We start from the raw sequence: 25,160 nt of genomic DNA, 5'->3' as shown, positions 1-25,160 counted from the left end.
GCTTTTAGGGAGATCGCTCGTCCACACTGAAACCACAAAATACAAAAAATCAAAATGTTTGAGGGGCAGCTACAATAAGGCAATCATCCCCTTTTCTATCTCTTCATAGCATCAGTATGACAAATCTCTTACAGTGAAAATAGCTCTGAATTGCCTAGAGACTGCCAGGTGAGAGGAAAGACACAGTATGACTTTACTTTAAGGGGAGGCGACCAGGTTAAAGGGTTTAGAGGAAAATCTTTTCCTTTTGCCTGATGCTGAGTTTCCCACTTGGAAAAAAAATCAGTTAAAAAAGACATAAGTGTACGAAAACTACATATTTTTTCCCCTAAATTAAAGAATCAGAGATAAAGTGTGAATTTCTGGATTAAACTTATTCTGATTATGATGGGCACCTAGGCCTTAATTTTATATTACACTGAATGGTATAGAAATCTCTTTTTTATTCATAAATCATTGAAAGTCACGTAGCTCAGAGTCTATTTATAGGTATAGAAATAGAGAAATAGTAAGGGAAAGATTAAAAAAAGCTTCAATACCAAGCTGCAGAGATGCCTCCAGACCCTGTGCCAGGCTGAGTCTCATATCTGGGGTACCCCAGACGGGAACAGGTAGGTCAAAACCTGCCCAAACAGAGGCCTGATAGCTGAAAGCTCCACACTTAATCACTGCCATGCTCACCATCGGACTTCACAGGTTCAGGACAAGCCTCATCAGGAACAAATCTACTGAAAAACGCAGGTTTTGTGACCAAAATCTTCAGGCTTTCATTGAGTCAGGGATAGGTGAACTCCCCCCACATTCTATTCTTCTGAGAATCTGGCAATCACACCCAGGAACTGCCTCTGACCCATATAAACTCATTAATCAGCCATTATTCAGAGACTCAAATAAATCTCGAAAGAGATCAACAAGCTACATATATGCTTCTGGAACCCAATGTTACCATCCAGTTAAAAATTTAACTCCAGCTGGAAAACCCCACTCAACATTTCAGAATTCCTGGAGCAACATTTCAAACTCTACGTCACTGATATACCAGGAGTAGCACACCACACTATGGAATGTAAAGTAGAGGACAACCAATCTAAACTAAGAAAATATTAGCACACAAGACTTAACCTTTAATGAGTTAGTAATCTCTTATACAACACCTTAGTGGTACTGGCTCCTGGGTGAGATACAATAATCTTTACATACTTTCTTCTAAGGAAATCTTTTTAGCAAATTATTCATAATAAGCAATATGAAATAAATTATTTAGGGCCTGCTATTGGCAGGCTTGGGTGGTAGATGAACAAATTGGAAATAATGGTGGTTATAAGGTGTAATGGTGCTGGATTGGTGTTGGAATTTTGAATGTAATATACCCTTGTGAACAACTTTATAAAAAATAAATTTAATTCAATTAAAAAAAAGCTTCACTACCAGCATCATACTCAGACTTTTTTCTCCTCAAATGCATTGTTTGCTACACAATATATATTCAGTCCCCTATTGGAAATCATTGTGCTAAAGAAGGCACCTAGATTTGGACAATTGCATGAGTGAAGCAAATTTAATAAAGCAAGATGCAAACGTGTGTCAGAACAACAGTGTGGCAAAAGAGAAAATATCCTGCAAGGGATGTATAAGCTTATGCAAGCTTATAAGAGAATTATAAATCATGTGTTCTTGCAGGGAGTATTCTCAGAAAAACAGAATAATCTCTTATTTTCAAAATTGTACATTAAGTGAGCAGGCTGATTGTTCATCTACAGTATACCTGTATGCTCCCAGCTGTGTAAATCCTTTGTAATAAAATGACACCTACTAACTTATAGACAATGGTGTATGTGTCTAGAATAAAGGGAAATGAGGACACTTGCTAAATAAAATATCAAGGTGGTCACTCTTCAGGGGATGTTTAGGAAATTTCACTGCTTGGGCAGGTGTTTCATCTACCTCTTTCTTTGCAATTGAAACTGCAGAATAGGACCAAAGTTATTGGTCCAGTGGGAGAGATCTCTTACATTTTCATTAAACCAACAAAATGTCTATCTGAATCATATGAGGGAACTATATATGGTGACAACAACTGAACCCAAATTAGCTATGAACAAGACAAGCATCTTAACAGTTCTCTCTGACCACTCTACCCATGGCTTTATTATCATCTGAATTCCAAACTTTTCTTATAGGTTCATTGCTGATAAAATTTTGAGTTTCTAACTTGTTATTTTATTGTCTTTCCTAAAGGTTTCTTGTGATACATATCTTGTGTAGTTGATATTATCAATTTTGCTTGCTTTGCATAAATTGAAACCTGTATTTGAATACTGAGCACAGCCAGACATCAATCCAGTGTACTACTGGGTATGGCCCCACTACTGCTACTATCACTACCTACCAGTACTACTTCTACCACTACTACTACTACTACTACTACTACTACTACTACTACTACTACTGCTACTGGTACTATCAAAAAAGAATGATCTCAATAAATAACAATTTAAAAGCAAAAAACAACAACGTATCACTTGAGATATCTTTATCACCTAAAGTAAAAAAAAAATTTCTTTCTAGATTTGTATTTTAAGATATTTAACTGACATTGAATTTGCTTATTTCATAAAGGATGCCATCTTTCTAAAACTAAGGAAAATTAGTCATCAAAATAGTAATTTGTGGAAGGATATGTTTTTACCATCAGTCTACTGTCTTTCTACAACTGAACAAATTTTCAAATGTGAATTGCATCTTTGTGTTCGAGTTTGAGATTGCATTCTGTTCAGTGATCTATAGGTGGATCAGTAAAGCACTGTTGTTATAAGTCTTTGTTATATATAAGTGATATGGTATTTAGTAGGTTAACTATACCACTCTAGGTTGTCTTTTTGGACTGTGCATATACATACATATATATTATATATGTTCACATATAGATTTAAGATTTAGATTATGAGATCAATTTGAAAAATCATAGTTCAGTTTTAGTAAAAGTTTCTGTGATCAGTTTATAATCAAACATATCTTGGGAACTTGACCTGCTTGGGAATATATAAAATATAGTATTATCATACTTTTTCTGGTTTAATTCATTAAAGAGTGATCATAATTCTCTTAGTAAAGAATCATAATTTTCTTAGAAAAGAATTTTAGGCTTGTTATAAGGTTTTTAATAAGGTTTGCTTTTCTTCTAATTGGTATGCATGATAAAACTATTTGCTCTAGCTACAAAATATAATAGTCAACTTTCTAATCTTTTATTAGAATAAAGTTACATCTTTAAACAATAGAGATTTTTATACTTTAATATAAATTGTGCTTCAGCTTATTATATTTTGTTTATACTGTAGGACCTCAATATATATTTAAACTATTCAAAACATTTGATGGGATAATTGGTGTCCTTGTTTGATTTCTAATGTTAAAAATTATAATATTCTGTACTTTACTTGTAGACTGCTGACATTTTCTGCATAAAATAATGCTTTTGTTGATTTATTTTAAATAATGGTGTATTATATTAATTGTGTATTATATATACATGGATTAATGTATATATAAATGCATATATATATAAATTTTCATCAAATGACAGAGGTTTTATTGATGGTTTAATAGATTTTCCCAGGAGCAGTTTTCAAATTTTTACATAATTCCAACACTATGAATAGAATAAACAAAATCATAATCATTAATAAAATTTATTGTAAAACACTTATCTTTTTTGTTTGAATACATTTGTTATTTTTTTCTGACTTTTAAAATATAATTTGAAAGTTCCTATTAGTTTTTTATTCTTGAGTGATAATCTTTTTATTTTTATTATAGATTCAAAATTTTCTGCACTTCCAAAATCATTAATTTCTTTACTTTTGTGTAAAATTTCCCTTGTGTTTAGTGCTATAGCTATAGAAACAAAATACAGTAATATTTTATTATTGTAATTGTGTTTAGTGCTATAGCTATAGAAACAAAATACAGTAACATTTTTATATCTCTCCTTGTAAATACTATACTTTCTCTATCTGGTGATTTAGAGTTTTCATACTTTCAGAACTTTTTTTGTTTGTTTGTTGGGGCAATACCCAGCAGTGCTCAGGGATTACTCCTGGTTCTGTACTCAGGGATCACCCCGTGAGGGATTGGGGAACTCTACGGCATAGTTGGGATCAAACCAAGGTTATTCACATGCAAGACAAATGCAGTACTATCACCCAGACCCACTTTCAGAACACTTTTAGTTTATAATAACTTCAAGTGCTTCCTAATTTCTGCATTCTCCATTAACTTTTGCTCTCCATTCACAATGAATACACCAGGTCAAATTAATTATTATTTTTACATTTTGCACTTTAAAGTTCTTACTTTCATTATAAAACAAAATGATTAATTTCATGAGAAATGTGTTAATTCACTATATTGTTTCTTTTAATGTGTTTCTGTTAATTTATAAATTAATCCTTTAATTTTGAGTTATAGTTTGATTTCATTAATTTTATATATTAATTATAAATTCATCCCATTGTTGATAATTTTATTAACTATAATTTTCTTTTTATTGATAAACATTTCCTACTTTATTTGTGTATCCACTAATACTTTATATATAATCTATATGTATAATGATTCTATATATATTGTTCTCTTTCACTTTTTCATTATTGACTTTAAATTTTATATATTTTCCTCTTTATTATTAATTTTTAAAAAATATTTTTATTAGTGAAACACCATGAGGTACAGTTGTAGACTTATACATTTTTGTGCTTGGGTTTCAGTTATACAATGATCGAATAGCCATCCCTCCACCAGTGCCGATTCTCTACCACCAATGGTCCCAGTATCCCTCCCACCCCCAACCACACCATCCAACCCCAACTCTGTGCCAGGGCATTCCCTTTTGTTCTCTCTCTCCTTTTGGGTGCTGTGGTTTGCAAAAGAGGCATTGAGTGGCAATCATGTTCGGTCTATAGTCTACTTTCAGCATATATCTCTCATCCTGGGGGGATCCTCCCAACACCCTTTACTTGGTGCTCCTGTCTCTATCTGAGCTGCCTTTATAGATGACAAAAGAAATGAGACTGCTGTTAAAAGCTTTTCCTTGGCTAAAAAACCTGTGAAAATTAATTCTACCAGGGAAAGGGAGACCAAAGTAAGATCATTCTATTTAGAATGTACTAATCATTGATCTATGCAAAAAGCTAGTTTTCTATACATTTCTTCAAGTAGTTTTGTTAGAATGAAATAATGTAAGAATTGACCATAAAAATTGCATGTAATAGTTGATACATACTTAATATAATAATTTTTAGTTAGTCTTATGCTAATTAATAACATTAAGGCACAGTTAGACTCATTATATATATTTTAAGTGACATAAAAATAATATGTGGATCTATTTATGAGTTATAGCTAAAAATGCATAAATACTGATGTACACATTATATCACATTAGTTTAACAGCATATAAAGTTGTATTTTAGCTATATGATAAAAGGAAGTGTATATTATTAACTTCATGTCAACATCAATAACTTTACATAGCATGTTAAAATCTTGGATTCACAATCACTAAGGATATTAACATAATAAAATAAGTAACTGTCATGCAAACTACTTAATAGTCCTACTGTTCTTATTATGTTATCAATTTTGTATCTGATTATCTTATCCATTTCTTCACATTTTGTGGTAATTAACATGTCAAATGTTTTTTTTAATAACATACTACTAATTTATATCTGATGGAGAAAATTGATTAGTTTTAATTAATAAGTTTGAAAATATATGATGACCGCCTGTAGAATATAATTTTCAAATTATTGTCAATAACTAAAAGTCAACTAATGCTATTTGTGTTAGCATTTATTTCAGTTTTACTTTCGGTACTTAAGAAATACATTTAGGTTATAATCATTGCATTATCATGCAGAATAGCAACTTTAAAAATAGTACAATGGAAATATTCGAATATTATATTTGTATCACCTACATAATTCACATTGTTGCAAAAGCTCAGCAATACCTTATATTTTAGACACCTCTTTCTTACCTGCTTGTGTGCATGGTCATAGGAATTAATGTGATTGTCAAACTCCTGATGCTTATAATATTGCTTGTCACATAGTTCACAGTAGAAATTGGCCTTGAGGTCTTCTAGAGCTTTCGCTATGGTATTCTCTTTCTCAGCATAATCCTAAAAAAAAATTTTAAAAAAATCAAGGAAGGAAGCAATTAGTTTCTTCTGAGTTCCCTTTGTTCTGATATTTGTCAACTTTAATATGCTAATTAAAACTATAATATAACAGATAGAAAAATAAAGTCATCTATTAAGTGAGTTTAAGAAAATAAAAAATAAGTGGTAGAAAGAGCCAAAATAAACAATGGTAAAATAAATAAAATTATCTATGGAGTTTGAAAACTCTAGAAAAAAGTAGAAGTTGTTTTTTTGGTAAGTCTTGTTATGCTACGGTAGAAAAGAAAAATAATTAAAATCATATGGCATATTTATTTAGCAATGCTTAAAAAAAACCTTTTTAATTGAATCACTATGAGATAGACCATTACAAAGCTGTTCATGATTGGATGTCAATCATACAGTGTTCGTACAGCCTTTCCTCCACCAGTGTACTTTTTCCAGTACCAGTGTGCCCAGGTTCCCCCCCATTACCCACATCCCCCTCCCACTGCCTGTCTGCCACTGTGTGGCAGGTGCATCTCTCTCTCTCCCTCCCTCCTTCCCTCCTCTCTCTCTCTCTCTCTCTCTGCCTCACTCTGTTGTTCTCCTTTTGGGCATGATGGTTTGCAATATTGACACTTAAAGTTTATCAAGAATATCAGTATAACAGTAGTAGCTGGGAATGACCACCCTGGACAAAACTGAGTGTTAAAAGTGGTAACAGGATATTCTTTATTTTGCAATGCTTTGTTAATATAACACTTGTAAATTCTGAAAAAAAGGCACATGTTTATACATAAATATTCATTTGCTTTATATATATAACCATTTATTTAAATATCTCTATAATAACTTGTTCATTCTAACTTGATTTTGCGTGTCTGTTTTTATGTTGAGCCACAGCAATTTACGTTTAGCACTAAAAAATCCCCTACTCTATTTAAAAATAAGATATTCCTCTGAAAGTTATTTTCCTATACTGAGAAAGATTAAATTATGTAAGTAGTTTCCTTTCATCACGCTCACTGTAAATAAAGATAACTTGCAATCAATCTACCGAAAAAAGAAAAATATAATCAGTTATAATTAGCTTTCATTTATGAAGCATAAGATAGCAAAATGTTTGGCTCTGTCTTTTGAGTTTTCTTAGGTTTAAAAACCTACTTTTGAAACCATTAAAATTTATTTATATTAAGTAGATCTATGCTGCTTATAGAGTAACATTAGCTTAAATTGTTATAATCCTTTTAAAATAATTTCAGAGTGAAATTTATGTATTATGCAATTAAAATGAAACAATAATTAAGTAGTATAATTTTATAACTAGAGAGTGCAGAGCAGAGATAAAATTCCAGTCAATATGAGTTATTTTGTAATAGAAATAATTTTGTACTCAAAGCTGAATTAGCTCTTAAACAATATCCTTGAATGAAAGCTTGACAAACAAATTGATTTACCATTAATTATAATAATATTTAAACTACTAACTATATAATTTGGCTGTTTCTTATGGTCAAATACTCATAATTTCATGTCTTCCTAAGATGGATACTCCTCCAGTAAGCAATACTACATCATTAGTAATTCTTTCACAGGGCAAAATTTTCAGCAATCTGGAGATTTGATTCTTAAAAAAAATATTATTTTAAGTATAGAACTAAAAGGAACTCAAGGAGCAGAGCAATAGTTCAAAGGATGGAGCACTTGCTTTCTAAGTATCCTACCTGGGTTCCATCCCTGGTATCATCCTGAGCACGGTAGGAGTGATCCCTGAGCACAGAGTTAGGAGTTAATCATAAGTATCATAGTTGTGGGCTCCAAAGGCCCAACCCTCAAGAAAAATGAGAGAAAAAAAGTCTAAACACCATAAAAACTACTAACTTGGTGCTTATATCAGGGACATCATTGAAAAAAATTATGTATGAACTCATTTAATTCTGACTAACATTACAGAGATGTGTATTCTAAACATTTCTTCATTTTACAGCACAAGAGTTAAATAATAATCTCAATGATTTATAATGAATAGTTATGTGGTCTTTTTTTTGATACCAGGTAATCAGGTTAATAGCATTTTATTATGTTTAAACTTTAAAAACACATGCAAACATGCCAAAAAATTGGAGAGTACAATAATCTCATAATCTATACTTCAGATTAAACACTTAGGCCCAACATAACTGTAATTTCCCTATTCTAACAAGGTTTCCTTGCCCAGATTATATTGAAATGACCAATTCCATATACTGTTATATGTAAATATTTCTGTATACATGTATAAAAGAGGAATTTTAATGAAAACATTCATGAAACCGGTATCAGTCATAGCTAAACAAAAGCAATAAATAAATAAATTAAAAATATTTGCTGGAATAGATGTTGGCATATTTAAATACAGGTTTATTGTTATGTGTTATTAGTTACATAACTGCACCAAATTTTCAACATCCAGTGTGTTCAAATGACTATATTTGTTTAATATTTGTAATGTGTTTCTTCAAAATGAATTCATAGAAGACTTATACTTTACCATAATGTGGTATGAATCTTAATTTCTTTTTTTCTATAAATATACCCACTGCTTGCATTATTCCTTATTGTAATTTATTTTTATTTATACTTAACAGTAAAAAAACTGCAGTAATACATATGCTATAAAAATAAAGCAACAAACTATTATATCATCAGGAGAAATGCAATCATGTTAATATTTGAACAAATTTTCTCTTGAGATCTACATTCAATTCTATCTTTGTTTGTGTCTTCTAAGATACTAAAAATGATCTTGGCTGGAGTTGAGGTTATGCTGGATTGAATAGTGAAATAATTTTGTGGCAAAAACCTTTTATTAAGGGGGATTGGTTCCACATCCAGTGTTTCTCAGGAGACAAAATGTGGTTCTGGGGACTGAATCCTGGTTATCTGCTTGGTAGGCAAGTTCTCTTCCTGCTTGACTATGCCTGGTCCTGGTGGCAAGAACTTTCATACTGATTTGAATGTAATGTGTTGTAAAACTATATTCTAAAAAAATGTTAGCAGTATTGGGGCTGGAGCAATAACACAGTGAGTAAGGTGTTTGCTTTGCATGAGGCTGACCCGGTTCGATTCCTTTGCCCCTCTCGGAGAGAGTCTGGTAAGGTACTGAGAGTATCTCACCCACATGGCAAAAAGCAAAAAAAAAAAGTTAGTATAAAAGGACAGTTTATTGTATGGGTGTCATTCATGACTATATGATTTATATGTTTCTTTTGAAACACTTAAGAAAAACTGGGGCCAGACCTAGCTTTTAGTATCAAGGGTTGCCTGTGGCTCTTTGTTCAATGACTCATTCATATGTGGAATGACACAAGAGTCAGAGTTGGCAGCAGCAAAACAAGCACTTTCAGCTTTGTACTACTTATCCAGCCCTGTTAGACACATTGTACAATGTCTGTTGACAAGATCAGCTGTTATTAACTTGATATGCACTGGAGCTCCATGGTCCCTCATTCCTTTCATTGTGGATGGTACTGAATGATACTGATGATACTGAATGATACTGATGATACTGGATTGTGTAAACACAAAAAGGCAGCAGCAGTCTATCTATCCCACCGTGTGCGTTTGCTAGTGGCAGTCTCATGCCGCTTCCCCCACCCAGGAAAGGTGGATGGTGATGGGCAGGTGAAGGAAGAAAACAAGGGCCAGGTTGGTTGGTGTTAGTTGCAGTTTATTCCATCCCCATCTCCATTCTCCTCTGATTCTCCTCCTGCTTCTTCCTCTCCCATGCTACTTCATTCTCCTTCTCTATTCCCCTTCATTCTCCTTCTGGCTTTGGAATCTGGATCCCCCACCCCACTCTTACAGTCCAGTTAAATCCCCCCACCCCGCATGAGGGGTTGGGGCTTACACATAGGTGTGATCACAATCAATAGGGGTAAAGTTTTTCCCCTCAGGGGTTACTTCTTCTAGGACAGATATCTTTTCAGCAGGATGACCTACCCAAGAGTGGAATCCTATGGGTGTGTTTCTCCTCTCCTTGTCCAACAAACATAAACATTCATAATATTAATCATTTTGTATGGGCACAGTAAGGGATACATTAAGCTTATAGAATTGCTTTCCTGGGGTCACCTCGATCTCAGACTACAGTTCTCAGGCCAGATTAGTCTTTCCTATCCTTAGCAGGGTCCTAGTCTCATCATTACTTTTGGATCATGACAGCATTTGTACGTCCTCAAGCTCTTAACATATAGTTAAGAATAGTGGTGCTTTGGCCTAGCCAATTTCGATGCCAGGATAGCTCACAACTTGCCCTGGGTCCATTCAGTTCCTGCGTGCAAGGCAAACGCTCTACTGCTGTGCTATCGCTCCAGCCCTACTGGAAATGTAATAAATACATTTGAATAAATAAAAAATGCATAATCACTTATATCATCACCCTAAATGATGCCCTCTATTTGAAAAAGTCCTTTTTGTTCAAATAATTATATAGAAATCTTCAATGTCCACTAGTCTGATGCTAAAAAGCTAAGGGGGAGGTTTATTGTATCTGGTCAGGGAATGCACAGCTTTCTAATTTCATAAATACCTAAAAACAGAAATGTGTGGTCTTTAAAGAAAGCAGCACAGAATCCCAAAGCTCTTAAGAACTTTTTATGTGAGACTTTATCAAGATTGTGAATATCCAAAAATGTGCAACTGGAGAAGTATAACTTCTTGCAGATCAGCAAACTGAAACAGAAGTTATTGTTTTCCATGGTTGCAGGGAGGAACAAAGATTGAGAGGGTTAGGGAAGTGGAGAAGAAAAAAATGTTTAAAATGCATGCACTTTATGGTAGCAACAGCATAACATATGTGAAGTGGTAGGAGGTATCTCTTAAAAGTATGCTTTTGTAAACTTACCTGAGAAATGTGAACCTCGGGAGGGCAAGAATTTTGTGCATACTCGGTTGACTACTGAATCTCTAATGCTTTTAGTTTTCCTGCACTGGTAGACACTTAGCAATTATTAATATGACAATGGTGGAGGAATCGACGACAGAGGAATCGAACTCAGGTTGGACAGGTGGGCCGCGTTCAAGGCAAATGCCCTACTCATTGTGCTATCGCTCCAGCCCAGCAATTAATAGAACAAGAAAATGAAAATTTTTGTTTTGAAGGTATATCAAAGCAAAAGAACATCAATTAGCAGAGTAGGATAAGAGTGTTATTTAAATTTGCTGTAAGTCTGCTTTGGATTTTGTTACTTAGACAATTGGGAATCACTGTAGAGATAATACCAAGTTATGCTACATGCATATTGTCATTGCTAAATAGTAGATATTAATGAATATTTATTGAATATTTTTATTTTTATAAAGATATGAACTGAGAACTGTTAATATATGATTATTTTCAAAGTTAAAGGAAATATTTGTATGACTTCATATGCACTTTGGAAAAATCTCTCCTCTTTCTGTCTCTGTATGTGTGTCTGTCTGTCTCTCTTTCTTCTCTCTCTATTTTCTTTCCCCCTCTCTGTCTCTTCTATGATCCCATTAGGAATAAAATATCCTTGTTATTTACTCCCACAAAAAAATTTTACTTAAACTATTTAAAGAAAGGAAATGAACAAGTAGTTAAATTTTGATAATAAGATAAAGATGACAAAATGTTTCTAGGAAAATCACTGTCACTGTCCTCCCATTGTTTATCAATTTGCTCAAGTGGGCCCAGAAACGTCTCCATTGTGACAATTGTTACTGTGTTTGGAATATCGAATACGTCACGGGTAGTTTGCCAGACTTTGCTGTGCAGGCTAGATACTCTTGGTAGCTTGCCGGGCTCTCTGAGAGGGATGGAGGAATCGAACTTGGGTCAGCCATGTTGGCCGCTTGCAGGGCAAACGCCCTACCCGCTGTGCTATTGCTTCTGGCAATCCATGATGTCTATTTCCTGTACCCTAGGATCATATATTTATTCCATTCAAAACTGTCCAGGGACTGGAAAAATAATTCAAGTGGTACAGTACATGTTGAGCACGTATAAGACTCTGTGTTTAGTCCCTGGCACAGCAAGACTCCTAAAGCTTTCTCTCCTGCAGCCCTGATTCCCTCTATGCCCACAACTACCCTGCCCCACTGAGTCTGAACACGGCACTGTCTGGCTGAGAATGAAAGCATCTGGCCTATTTTCTTGGTGTGACAATCACCGCTTGGTGTGGCTCATGTAAAACTTCTCCAATACTACCCCATCATTACTAGGACCTCTATCCTCACAATAAATTACAAGTCCAACCCTGCCTACTTCCTGACTACAACTTTTCTTCATTTTCTCTTTCTTACAATTATTTAGTCAACTTTAATTTCTTGATGATTTTTAAACTTTGTAAATCTGTATTCACTTTGGCTCCTGGATTTGTTATTAATTTATTTTTCCTGGGGAATATTCTTAAACCACTTGTTTATATAAAATACTTGTTCATATCTAGTAGAACCTTTCTAAAATGCTATTTTCTTGAAACTGATTTTTTATAACATTCCAAAAGGGATTCTAATTATTTTTCATTTTTATCTTCTCTTTTAATGTAAAATAAGATTAATTCAAGAAAATAGCAGTTATAGAATACCTTTGAACATGGGAGCTTGAAAGTTGTATTAACAATGAGAGAGAGAGTGAAAGAGAGAGAAAGAGAGTAAGAGAGAGTACAAAAAGAAGCATGTGGAAAAGCTGATGTTAGCTTTTATCGTGTTTAAATCCTTTCTGTGTTAGGCAAGAGGGCAACCATTTAAGGGTGGTAAAACTGTGCTATTGTCTCAAAATATAAGTCACCAAATTCTTAAAGTTTAGGTTCTTTTATCTCATAGGCTAAAAATTGGATGACAAATGAGTTTGGGTAATCTAGATGGGATGGCTAGGGGTTATGACAGAAAATATCAATTTTATCAAAAAACACATGTGTATTGAAAATAAGTAATGTGGAAATGTGCATTTAAATGTGAAGAATTAATTTTTTTAGGATTTCACAGAAATGCGAACTCATCAATACTACATCAAAACTGAAGGAAGCGATTGAATACTTAATATGGAGACGGCTGACTATTTAAGATCATATCATATTTCTAGAATTCACTAACTTTGGGTACATCAAATGGAACCCAGTGTGAGAACTAAGTATACCTTAAGGTCTAGAAAATACTTTTTTTTTTTTGCTTTTTGGGTAACACCCAGCCATCCACAGGGATTACTCCTGGCTCTGCACTCAGGAATCACTCCTGGTGGTGCTCAGGGGACCATATGGGATGCTGGGAATTGAACCTGAGTCGGCAGTGTGCAAGGCAAATGCCCTACATACTGTGCTATCGCTCCAGCCTCCCAAATAATTTTTTTTATAAAAATAAATCCACGTGTTTTTAAAATACATTTAAGGTGGAATAAAGATCATTCATAAAAGGTTCGTAGATTTTTGTTCTGTGATTCTTTCGTTAGAGTCAAACATTTGATAAATAGTATGGTTTCCAAATTAATCACAGATTAGGGAAAATAAGGATGTGTCTCCAAGTCTCAGCTGTCAGAGGACACTCTTTGTTTTCACTTGGCTATAAGTAGTATTATGATGATTTTGCCTTTGAATACCTTAGAGTCTACATGGACATAAGCAAAGCTGTGAAAAATTTTATGCTCAAGACAAACTAGAAAATGAATCTATATATTTAATTCTCAACATTAGCTCGTGTGCTTTTATTCTAGTGTATATATAAGTTTGAATTCAATCCTAGGCATAGCTTCCTACCTACCTGCCAATAGCATACTGATATGAGAATTGTTGACAGATTATTCAAGTAGACCAGGAAAGAAAAAATGCTGTCAACCTAGATTTACATATCTAGCAAAAGTATTCCTCACAAATGAAGCAGAAATGAACTGTCTCAGAAAAAATAAAAGTACTGGACAGAATAAGAGAAAAACGTCTCTAGGAAAACAATTATATGTAAAATTTTCTGGAGAAAAAAAGCATCAAATTAAAGTTATATCTACTTATTTATAATTAATCCAAGTTAACTTAGGTTAAAATAGAAAAAAATTGAATTGAGTGATATGAATGAGTAAAAATAATTCCAAAAATAGGTGAAAGAACAATAATTCTTCATACTATATTTTCTGTGATTAGAATAGGATGTTCTCTGATGAATGCAGAAAATTTTCAGGAAAATTATTGAAACACCATCAGACAGAAGCTGGGGCTCTGTGTAAGAAAATAGTAACTGTTGTTGTCATTGGGATCGAGAAAAGCTACTTCACTTACAGTGCTCATGCCAGAGACCTTTAAGAGGAGATGGTCCATGACTTTATCAACATTTATAAACTTTAAAATGATCTTTAATATAAACAGGGAATTTTTCTAGTATGTCATTACTTCTACCATTCTACCACTCACTCTCTAGACATTCTCACCAATCTAGAAACTGCACATACATTTAATGAACATATGAGAACACATTTCTATCAAATAAAACAAATATATTTTCATATTATACATATCAAAAGAGTATGCCCTTATGGTTTTATTCTATTCATTCAATGACATTTGGTTTAATCTCTCATCACAACAAATTATCTTTTTCTAATTATTTATTTAAATATTGCTAAAGGTAGGGCATTCGCCTTACAAGCGGCCAACATGGCCGACCCGAGTTCGATTCCTCCGCCACTCTCAGAGAGCCCGGCAAGCTACTGAGAGTATTCGATATGCCAAACACAGTAACAGTAAAGTCTCCAATGGAGACGTTACTGGGCCCACTCGAGCAAAGTTTCAGAGAGTAGTTAAAACATTAAAAATATTTTCCTGATAACTGAAGCAATAATACAGCAGATTGGGTTCTTTCCTTTGATGCAGTCAATCTATTTTTCACCCTTAGCACCATATATGTTTTCCTGAATTCTTCCAGGAGTGACTTCTGGGCAAAAATCTAGGAGTAAGCCCTGTGTAAAGCTACTTGGGTGTGCCCACAAATATATGTGTGTGTGTGTATATATATATATATGTGTGTGTGTGTGTGTGTGCATCTGCACACGTGTGTACATGTCATACATACATACATACCTACATAAATATATACATATGTATATTTCAGATGATCTGCACTATTAGAAATTTAACATATTCATAATACAAAGTTTATAGATATGAAATTTAGAGGTTTAATATTTATGAAATTTTTTACCCATGCAGAAAATTTTTATATAATTATTTTCCAAATTGTATTTATAGTGCTGCAATTAATTCTATGTGGTTATGTTTGTAAGATTGATGTTCTGCCTTCTGCACTAAGGAGGCTAATATGGTTATATTTATAAAGCTTTTGGTTGGTTTATTCTGAGTAGAAATGATTCACCTACATGCAAAAGCTCTACACACCAAAGCCTAGTCTTGATGTAAGTCAATTGCTTATTCATTCAATAATTGTTTATGAAAGGCCAAAGTATGTAATAAATGTGTCATTGAGACACAACTATTTTCAAAATAATTTAACAATTATATTATTGTACTAAAGAAATTGAAATCTCCAAGAATGGCTATTCTGGGAACACAAAAAAGTCTTCCAGTTAAGAAAATCAGTAGTCTTTTGGAATAATGCTTAATTCATTGGAAGCTGAATTTGTCAATAGATGAAGGGGGTTGCTGTAATTTTTATATTCTAGAAGAAACAATTATCTATATAATTATGAAATATTCTAGTTTTGAAAAAATCTATTTTTGTGCTTGTTTAATACATATTTACACAGCATGAGAGGATATTTTGGTGGCAACAAATAAATGGTAAGTTGTAAAATAACACTGTTTTGTTTTTCCTGTATAGCCTCAGGTAATTTAGGTTTATTGGGTTGCTTCCATCACAGTGCTCTCACTCCTCTGTGTTTATTTGTAACTTCTTTCTTTGTGTTCTGTTGACTTGTAAATATTGTCTTTCTCTTCTCCTTAAGTCCTTTGCATAGTTTTTTCAGAACAATGTCCTTTTGTATAGACACAATAAGACAGTAAATGCTATGCTTTTGTAATGTGGGAGTCATTTGATTCTAGATGGTATTTTCCTCTTGGGCATCTGTTCTCTAGACCTAAGCCTCAGCTGCCCTTACCCCTAGCACCCCCAAAAGAAGGATACCAACAAGGGACTGGATGGAACCAGGGCAAGTGGTAAGCTATGTGCTACCCCTGGCATCGAGATGTGCCTGGCCAATGTGCCATAATGCTTAACTATAAGTTAAGAGCTTGGTCATGGACAAATGCTGTCATGATCCAAAAAGTAATAACTACATTTGGACCCTGCTAGGGTTAGGAATGATTAATGTGGTCTGAGCTCTATAGTCTGAGTCCGTGGCAAGATGTTCCCAGGAGAGCTGCCCTACAAACCTCAATGTATCTCTAACTGTTTCCATACAAAAATAACTAGTATTAAGATGTTGATAAAGTTATTGGACTGAGGAAGGGAGAAAAACACCTTAGGAGGTATTTTGCCCTTGGGCAGTCAGGGAGGGCTTTGGAATACCTCTTAGGTGGTGTTCTCTTTAAACTTGGTGGGCCCTCAGGAAGGGCTTTCTTATGTTGATTTTGCTACCTGACTGGTTGTAGTGTTGGCCCAGAGTGCTGGGACTTGGAGAGACAAGAGAGTTGGAGAGGAGAGAGAGAGCAGGGCTGTGAGACAGAGTGCAGAGAGACTAGCAAGAGGGACAGAGAGAGAAGAATGCAGTAGAATATAGGAGCAAGCACACGGAGAGAGAGAAAGCCCAGGTTTTGAGATGGAGGGCAGAGAGATGAGCGGGAGAGACAGAAGAAGATGGGAATGAGGTGCAGTGTGAGACTAGAATGGGAGGTTCAGAGAGATTGGGGCAGGCTCATGGGGAGAATGGAATAAACCACATCTGATCAATTATCTGATCAATTGGCCCCCTTTTCGTCCACCATCTGACCTGGGCCTCCAGTTGTGGGAGTGGTCTGAGGCATCCTGAACCCAGGAGGCTAGGGGAAGAGCCATCAGTGTCTCTCCTTGGCCGCCCCTGGGAGATTTTATACAGTAAGGCAAAGATAAATTATAATGTCCTTAATATGCTAAGATACCTTAATGTTTAGAAAATCTGATAGGAAGTCAGTATAGCCCTTAAAGCAACAGTGAGAACTGATCTTCCCTATATTTGCAAAAAAGATGCTATTGCAGAATAGACAAAGATAAAGGGATCGAGTTAAGACTGGAAGCAAAGAAACAAGTTAAAAAAAATTCTGGTGGCAGAAGTCAAAAAATGTTTTTATAATTTTTTTTTTTTTTGGCTCCATGGGGTTTGCAAAGGATTTAGTTCTGACTGCGCTCAGGAATAATTCCTGGTGGGATTCAGGGGCTCATATGTAGTATCTGGATCCATCCCAGGTTGGCCACATGCAAGGCAAGTGAGCTACCACTCTCTACTATTTCTCTGGTTCCACAAAAGGTCAAAATTTTATTTAAAAAAAAAGAGAGAGTGAAAGAACAATTTGGTAAAGTTACTGGAACTTAAGGGTACCATGGAACAGTGCTTCTTAAGCTTTTTCTATTCATGATTTCAAGAGACTTTATGCCACCCTATGAATACAGATATAATTATTAGATCTTCAAATAAAAACTGCTAATAACATCATAAAGAAAGATAGCACAGCGGGTAGGGCGTTTGCCTTACACGCAGCCAACATGGCCGACCCGAGTTCGATTCCTCCGCCCCTCTCGGAGAGCCCGGCAAGCTACCGAGAGTATTCAATATGCCAGACACAGTAACAACAAAGTCTCCAATGGAGACGTTACTGGGCCCGCTCGAGCAAATCGACGATCAACGGGAGGGCCTTTACCTTTACCTTTACCTTCAAAGCAAACCAAGGGGAGATGGTTTTATTGGAACTATCCTGTAGCGCCCAGGGATTAGTCTTAACCCTGCTTAAGGGACCATATATATTGACAGTAATTGTCACATTCAACTCAAGTACCTTACACCTGTACTGTATTTCTGTACCCTTAAATTACACATTAAAGATTTTTATGATACCCACATTCAGCTGTGAGCCACAGTATAGGAAGCTAAATAGACCAAACATCATTGCCACTCAATGCCTCTTTTGCAAACCACAACACCCAAAGGAGAGAACAGAGCCCTGCCACAGAGGCAGTGTTGGATGGGGTGGGGGGTGGGAGGTGGGAGGGATACTGGGATCCGTAGTGGTGGGAAATGGGCACTGGTGGAGGGATGGGAAACCCAAGCACAAAAATTTGTAAGTCTACAACTGTACCTCACAGTGTCTCACTAATAAAAATTAAAAAAAAAATTAAAAAAATTAGAATACAAAAAGTTGTAGAAGACAGCAATTTTGGTGGCGTGTTAGAGACTGTTGTAAGATTCCTATGCAATGATAAGTAATAGGCCTTGAATATCTGAATATTTTGCTAAAAGCCTAAAGATAACATATATCTATTTCTTGGGTAACTGTTCTTATAAAATTATCGAAGTGCTGTTGAGTCTTAAATAAGGTTTAAATTTCTAAAAATTTAGACATGGTTAAAAATATTTTCTAACTTTTACTGATTCACTTTTGTCATATATAACATTTTTTATATATCAATACTTATTTTGATTTTCATCAAATACTTTCAATGTAATGTAATTGCAATAGTTTTATAACTTTTTATTTAAAATTTCAGAACTGTCACTGTCACTGTCACTGTCCTGTTGTTAGTCGATTTGCTTGAGCAGGTCCAGTAACGTCTCCATTGTGACAACTGTTACTGTGTTTGGCATATCGAATACGCCATGGGTAGCTTGCCAGGCTTTGCCATGTGGGCGAGATACTCCTGGTAACTTGCCGGGCTCTCCGAGAGGAGTGGAGGAATCGAACTCAGGTCGGCCATGTTGGCTGTGTGCAAGGCAAACGCTCTACCTGCTGTGCTATAGCTCCAGCCCAGAACTGTCACTATTTATTAATAATATTAATAAAATTCATACGATCACGACGCGCCACCAGCCGCATGATGTATTCAATATGCCAAACACAGTAACAACAAAGTCTACAATGGAGACATTACTGGGCCCGCTCGAGCAAATCGATGAACAACGGGATGGCCTTTACTTTTATTTACTTACTTACTATTAATAAAATTCATAATTAACATTAAAAATTAAACTATGTTGAAACTTGTTATACTCAGTTAATAAAGACTTTTTTTTTCTCCTCTCAAGAAGGAGCTTGCCACTCTACCATAGGGTATCTTGACCTAGAATGGGCCATTACTAAGTAAAAGACATGAAAGGTGTATCATGCATTTTTATAAATAAGAAATTTTTACATTTTTATCATTTTTTATTTTTTTCTTTCTTTCTATCTTTCTTTTATTTTTGTCGGGCCACATCTGGTGGTTTCAGAGCATTTCTGACTCTGCTCAGAGATCTCTTCTGCTGGCAATGCCCAGGGAACCATGTTGTGCTGAGGTCTGAACTAAGATCAAAAGGCAAGTGCCTTAACACCTGTACTATCTCTGTGGCCCTAATAATACATTTTGACAAGAAAAAATGTAATATTTACATATTTGTTAAAAGATATAGCTTGGTTCACATGGAAGAGGAAATATGTGTACATTTAATAATGTGTGTGTATGCTGTACATTCACACATAGTGATACGCATTACAGATATTTAAACAAATGTAGATTCCTTTACTGTAAATTAAATTTACAGTAATTTTACAACTTTTAAAGTCATATATTTCTTTTTCCCATTTCCCTACTAAAAAAGTTAAACATAAAAGACTGTCTTGCTGTGAACAAAATAAGGTAAAATAATAGCCCTCAAATCTTTTAGCTTGATACATTAAAAAAAAATATTTTCTCCAAAAAGGCAAGCATGACACTGTAGGTGTCACTTCACCTGAGTTTCCAGATGCCTTCCAATGATGATAATGTGTCCTCTTCTTCCAAAGTAAGAGAAATACTATATGGCAACCTGCTGTCCCTCCTATTAGTACCAGCAGGCTCTGCCCCTGTGGTTAATTCTGCTTTGTCTTGAACTTCAAATGGGAGTGATGGTCTATGCATTTGATACATTGTTAGCACAGTAGGAAAGGCCCATTTAGAAATAATCACATATTTCAGGTATCCAAAAGAAAAGGGACATTTTACAAAAAGAAGCACTTTAACTTAAAACTTACAGCTAAAATTTGGAAGAAAACATAACAAGAAAATGACGAACATTTGCATTTACTGATTGCTACCAGAGAATGAAGACAAAAGAAAATAACTTAATCTCTAGTCCCATTTATTTTGATCAGTTTTACATACCCTAACTTCATTCATAAATTAGAAAAATTATATTAAATAGATCCATCCAGGGGATCTGTAATATTTTACCAATTATGAAGACATTCCTAGATACGGAAGTTTTTAGGACACTCAAGTCTTTGCTTGAAAGCATTAGTTAGGGCTAATTAACATTGTAAATTAAACTATGCTGAAACTTGTTACACTCAATTAATAAAGACTTTTTTTCAGATATATATATACACATAATTCACACTGAATTTTACTTTAACAAATAACAGTACAAGACATTTTTATTTAAATTTATTTTGTTGAGTTCTGGTAAAGGACAATCTTGTAAAGATAGAAACATTTCAAAATTTTCCAAATTTAAGTGTAGTACTTTCAGTTTACTGTGTTTTGTTATGGAATTATTTATATTTGTTAGATATCTAAGTTAGAGTACATGTTATTTAAAGATATTATAATTCAGATATTAGATATTACACTTCTGCTTGTTTTAGAGTTACACAGGTCTGTGCTCAGGGTTTACACCAAGTTCTGCAATTTTAGTTCACTCCTGAGCATACTCAGGGAACCAGATAAATTATTTCAAATTAAACCCAGGTTTGGCCAATTGCACACCAAGTGACCTACCACTGTCCTCATGCATCACTACATTTTAAAAAGTAAATTCATTCTAAACATTCAGTTATTCAGAAAATACACCCTGGCTTAATAAAAATACTACAAAAGCATGGAAATAACAACACTGAGACCCTGATTTCAAATTCTGTAACACTTGCCAAGCCACTAAATCATCCAAAGTAGATCAATCTCTGGACTGAGATCTCTGAGGCCTTCTCAGAATGAATGGGGCGGTCAGATTTTCTTCCCTGCCCATAAATCGAGCAACCCCCACCAAAACCCAACATTGTCCAGCATATTCCAACTCTGTAACTGACCTAAAAAAAATGCCAACACCAAATTGCCCCAGTTCCACAGCTCCAAGAGCACATGGCCACAAAATGACCCCACAGTACCTCAAAATTTCACAGTTTTGACAGTCGGTTAGTAAATTTGATAAGAAAGTTGTATCGAAGTTCACCAAGTTCAATGTATAAAAGTAACACTAAAGCCTCGACTAGCATCAATCACCTCAGAAAATTCTCAGAAACTGATTTTAGTAACACCACTGTGAGATATAACAATAACAAAAATTGACATTTATTGGTTTATTTTTATAATTTCATTTGGCAGTTTATTATATAGAGCAATATGAAAGTAAATAGCTTATACCTGCTATGGGAGCAGGTTTGGGGAGGCTGAACGAGAAAGTGGGAACATTGGTGTAGAGAAGGTCACAATGGTGGTGAGATTGGTGTTGGAACATTGAATGAAACAATTAAATTATAAACAACTCTGTAAATTGTGTACATGTAAATGAAACAATAATTAAAAAAATAAGACTACATCTTATTAAATAAATTTATTTAAAAATAATTAAATTATAATTCAATAAAATATTACTTTGCTGTTACTAAAGCTTGTGATCTATGCTTATTTATTTGTATGTTCAGTTTTATCATGATTTTATATATTGAAGTTACATACATCTATAAGTAGGTACCAATAGTGATTTGTAGTGCCACTATGCTATAATCTTCTTGTAATTAGGATAAATATTACTCCTCATACCCTGATATCTAAGAATACATACATACATATATACATATATATACATATATATATATATATATATATATATTTGCTTTTTGGGTAACGGGCTGGAGCAATAGCACAGCGGTAGGGCATTCGCCTTACAAGCGGCCAACATGGCCGACCCGAGTTCGATTCCTCCGCCCATCTCGGAGAGCCCGGGAAGCTACCGAGAGTATTCGATATGCCAAACACAGTAACAACAAAGTCTCCAATGGAGACGTTACTGGGCCCGCTCGAGCAAATCGACGATCAACGGGAGGGCCTTTACCTTTACCTTTACCTTTTGGGTAACACTCAGTGATGCAAAGGGATTACTCCTGGCTATGCACTCAGGAATTACTCCTGGCAGTGCTTACGGGACCATATGGGAAGCTGGGAAGCTGACCCAGGTTGGCCACATGCAAGGCAAATGCCCTATCTACTGTGCTATCGTTCCAGCCTCAAGAATAATATTTTTAATATATTTATTTATTTTTTAAATGTAAATTACAGTGAACTACAAAGTTATTGATAGTTGTGTTATAGGTATATAATATTTCAATGCCAATACCACCACCAGTGTCAACCTCCTCCACCAGTGTTCCCATATTCCCTCCCTAACTTATCCTGCACCCATCCTTACCTGCCAACTTGACAGGCACATTACAAAGTTTCTGTGGTTGCATCTTACTATTTTTTTTTTCGCTTTTTGGGTCACACCTGGCAATGCATAGAGGTTACTCCTAACTCTGCACTCAGGAGTTACTCCTGGCAGTGCTCAAAGGACCATATGGGATGCTGGGAATGGAACCCAGGTTGGCCACGTACAAGGCAAACGCCCTGCCCACTGTGCTATCTCTCCAGTCCCTGCATCTTAGTTTCATGTTTTCAATTCTGTTGAGCCTGTGTTTCAGATATATGGTCATACCACTATCCCATATCATCAGTATAACTGAAGCCCTGATACTGTTCACCCATTACTTCCCTTTCTCTTCTTCCCCATTGATTTATTTACTTTTCTGTCCTTCTTTCTGTAACAACAATTTTCAAAATGGAGATGTTACTGGGCCCGCTCGAGCAAATTGATGAACAATGGGAGGACAGTGACAGTGACAGTCCTTTCTGAACACTGGGGTCAAGGTTGACCTTGGTATTCTCTTTTTACTACAGCACAATTTCTCATCTATTATAAGAATACTGTTTTATTTAGTAATGCATGGTAGGGCGTTTGCCTTGCACACAGTCAGCCCGACCAAGCCGGTTTTGATTCCTCTGCCCCTCTCGGAGAGCCTGGCAAGCTACTGAGAGTATTCAGTATGCCAAACACAGTAACAAGAAGTCTCACAATGGAGACGTTCCTGGGCCCGCTCGAGCAAATCGATGAACAATGGGAGGACAGGACAGGACAGGATATATTAATAAGCAAACTCCTATAAAATATTATAAGATTGTTGGTTTGCATAAAAAAATAAACATGGTAAAATATCTCAAAAATCCTTGTCGAATAACATGGAAGAAAATGACCTGGCAACCAGCAAATAACCTTTAGTTTACTCAGAATCATTAGATGTTTGCCTAAAGTTGTATAAAAGGGATCTCTAAGACAAAAAGTGTAAAATCACAGAAATACAGCTTTCTATTATTTCATTTCCAGCAAAGAGAACATAAATATATTTTAGAAATAGCAATAAGATTTGTAAATAATTTTTTCCATAATAAATATGCCTGTCTGGGGCCAGAGATATACTACAACAAGTAGGGTGCTTATCTTGCACATAGAAGACCTAGGTTTAATCCCTGGAACCCCACATGGTCCCTTGCCTGCCAGGAATGATCCCTGAGTAGAGATACAGGAATATACCTTGAACATGACTGGGTGTGACCAAAAAACAAAATAAAACTGTGTTTTATTTATTAAAAAATCATTACATACTATAATTTTTTCACTGCATTTAATAGTGTTATTTACAGAGTTCAGGTTTATGCTAGAATAACTCATAAAAAAAGACATGCGGAAAAAATGTCACAAAGTAGCACTGTAGCATTGTCCTCCCATTGTTCGCCGATTTGCTAGAGCAAGCACCAGTAACGTCCCCCATGTGAGACTCGTTGTTACTGTTTTTTGCATATCGGAATACACCACGGTAGCTTGCCAGGCTCTGCTGTTTGGGCAGGATACTCTCGGTAGTTTGCCGGGCTCTCTGAGAGGGATGGAAGAATCGAAGCTGGTTTGGCCACATGCAAGGCAAATGCCCTATCCGCTGTGCTATCGCTCAATATACCACATATTCTAGTATATTTTTTCAATCTGACTTCCTGGAAAAAAATTAATCAATTAAGAGGTCCAGAAGACAGTATAGCAAGTAAGGCACTTGCCATGCATGCAGCCAAAACAAGGTTTAATTCCTAACATTCCATGTTGTCCCCAAAACTCTCAGAAGTGATCCCTAAGAACAGACCCAGAAGTAATCCATAGACACACCCAGGTGTGGTCCAAAAACAAAAATAAAGGAAAAAATAAATGATATATTAAAAGTGACTCGAAGATATCTACAGATAAATATTAGCAATACTGATAAAAGTAAATGTTTATACAACATGCTATTCCTGACTCACTTTAGAGCACCTTACATATATCAAACTACAAAATACTTAGTTTGTGGTTAGTGCTATTACTCACTTATAGGCGAAAACACTGAAGCATATGGAGTTTATCCTGAACAAATTCACACAAGCTATTTGGTCACAGATCTTGGACCTGACCACAGTCAATCTGGCTCCAATGCCATGCTGTAATAATGGAAGGTGATGATAAAATTATACTAACTTCAACTCAATTCATGATTTTTCTAAGAGCGATAGAACAGCGGTAGGGCATTTGCCTTGCACGCAGCCAACATGGCCCACCCGAGTTCGATTCCTCCGCCCCTCTCGGAGAGCCCGGCAAGCTACCGAGAGTATTCGATATGCCAAACACAGTAACAACAAAGTCTCCAATGGAGACGTTACTGGGCCCGCTCGAGCA

General features: G+C 35.2%; 1 protein-coding gene across 1 annotated transcript in view; it reads right to left on the bottom strand.

Annotated features, from left to right (window-relative positions):
* ZNF804A (zinc finger protein 804A) overlaps positions 1–25,160 on the bottom strand; it is a 275,918-nt gene that overhangs the window by 46,556 nt on the left and 204,202 nt on the right. Inside the window, exon 2 of the mRNA XM_056111641.1 lies at positions 6,044–6,187. Coding sequence (XP_055967616.1) covers positions 6,044–6,187 — 144 coding nt within the window. The remainder of the gene's footprint in view (positions 1–6,043; positions 6,188–25,160) is intronic.

The sequence above is a fragment of the Sorex fumeus genome, unplaced genomic scaffold (assembly GCF_029834395.1).
Source record: "Sorex fumeus unplaced genomic scaffold, SorFum_2.1 ptg000014l, whole genome shotgun sequence".
Classification (NCBI taxonomy): domain Eukaryota; kingdom Metazoa; phylum Chordata; class Mammalia; order Eulipotyphla; family Soricidae; genus Sorex; species Sorex fumeus.
Note: the sequence above shows the minus strand (reverse complement) of the source record. Positions and strands in the feature narration are given on the sequence as shown.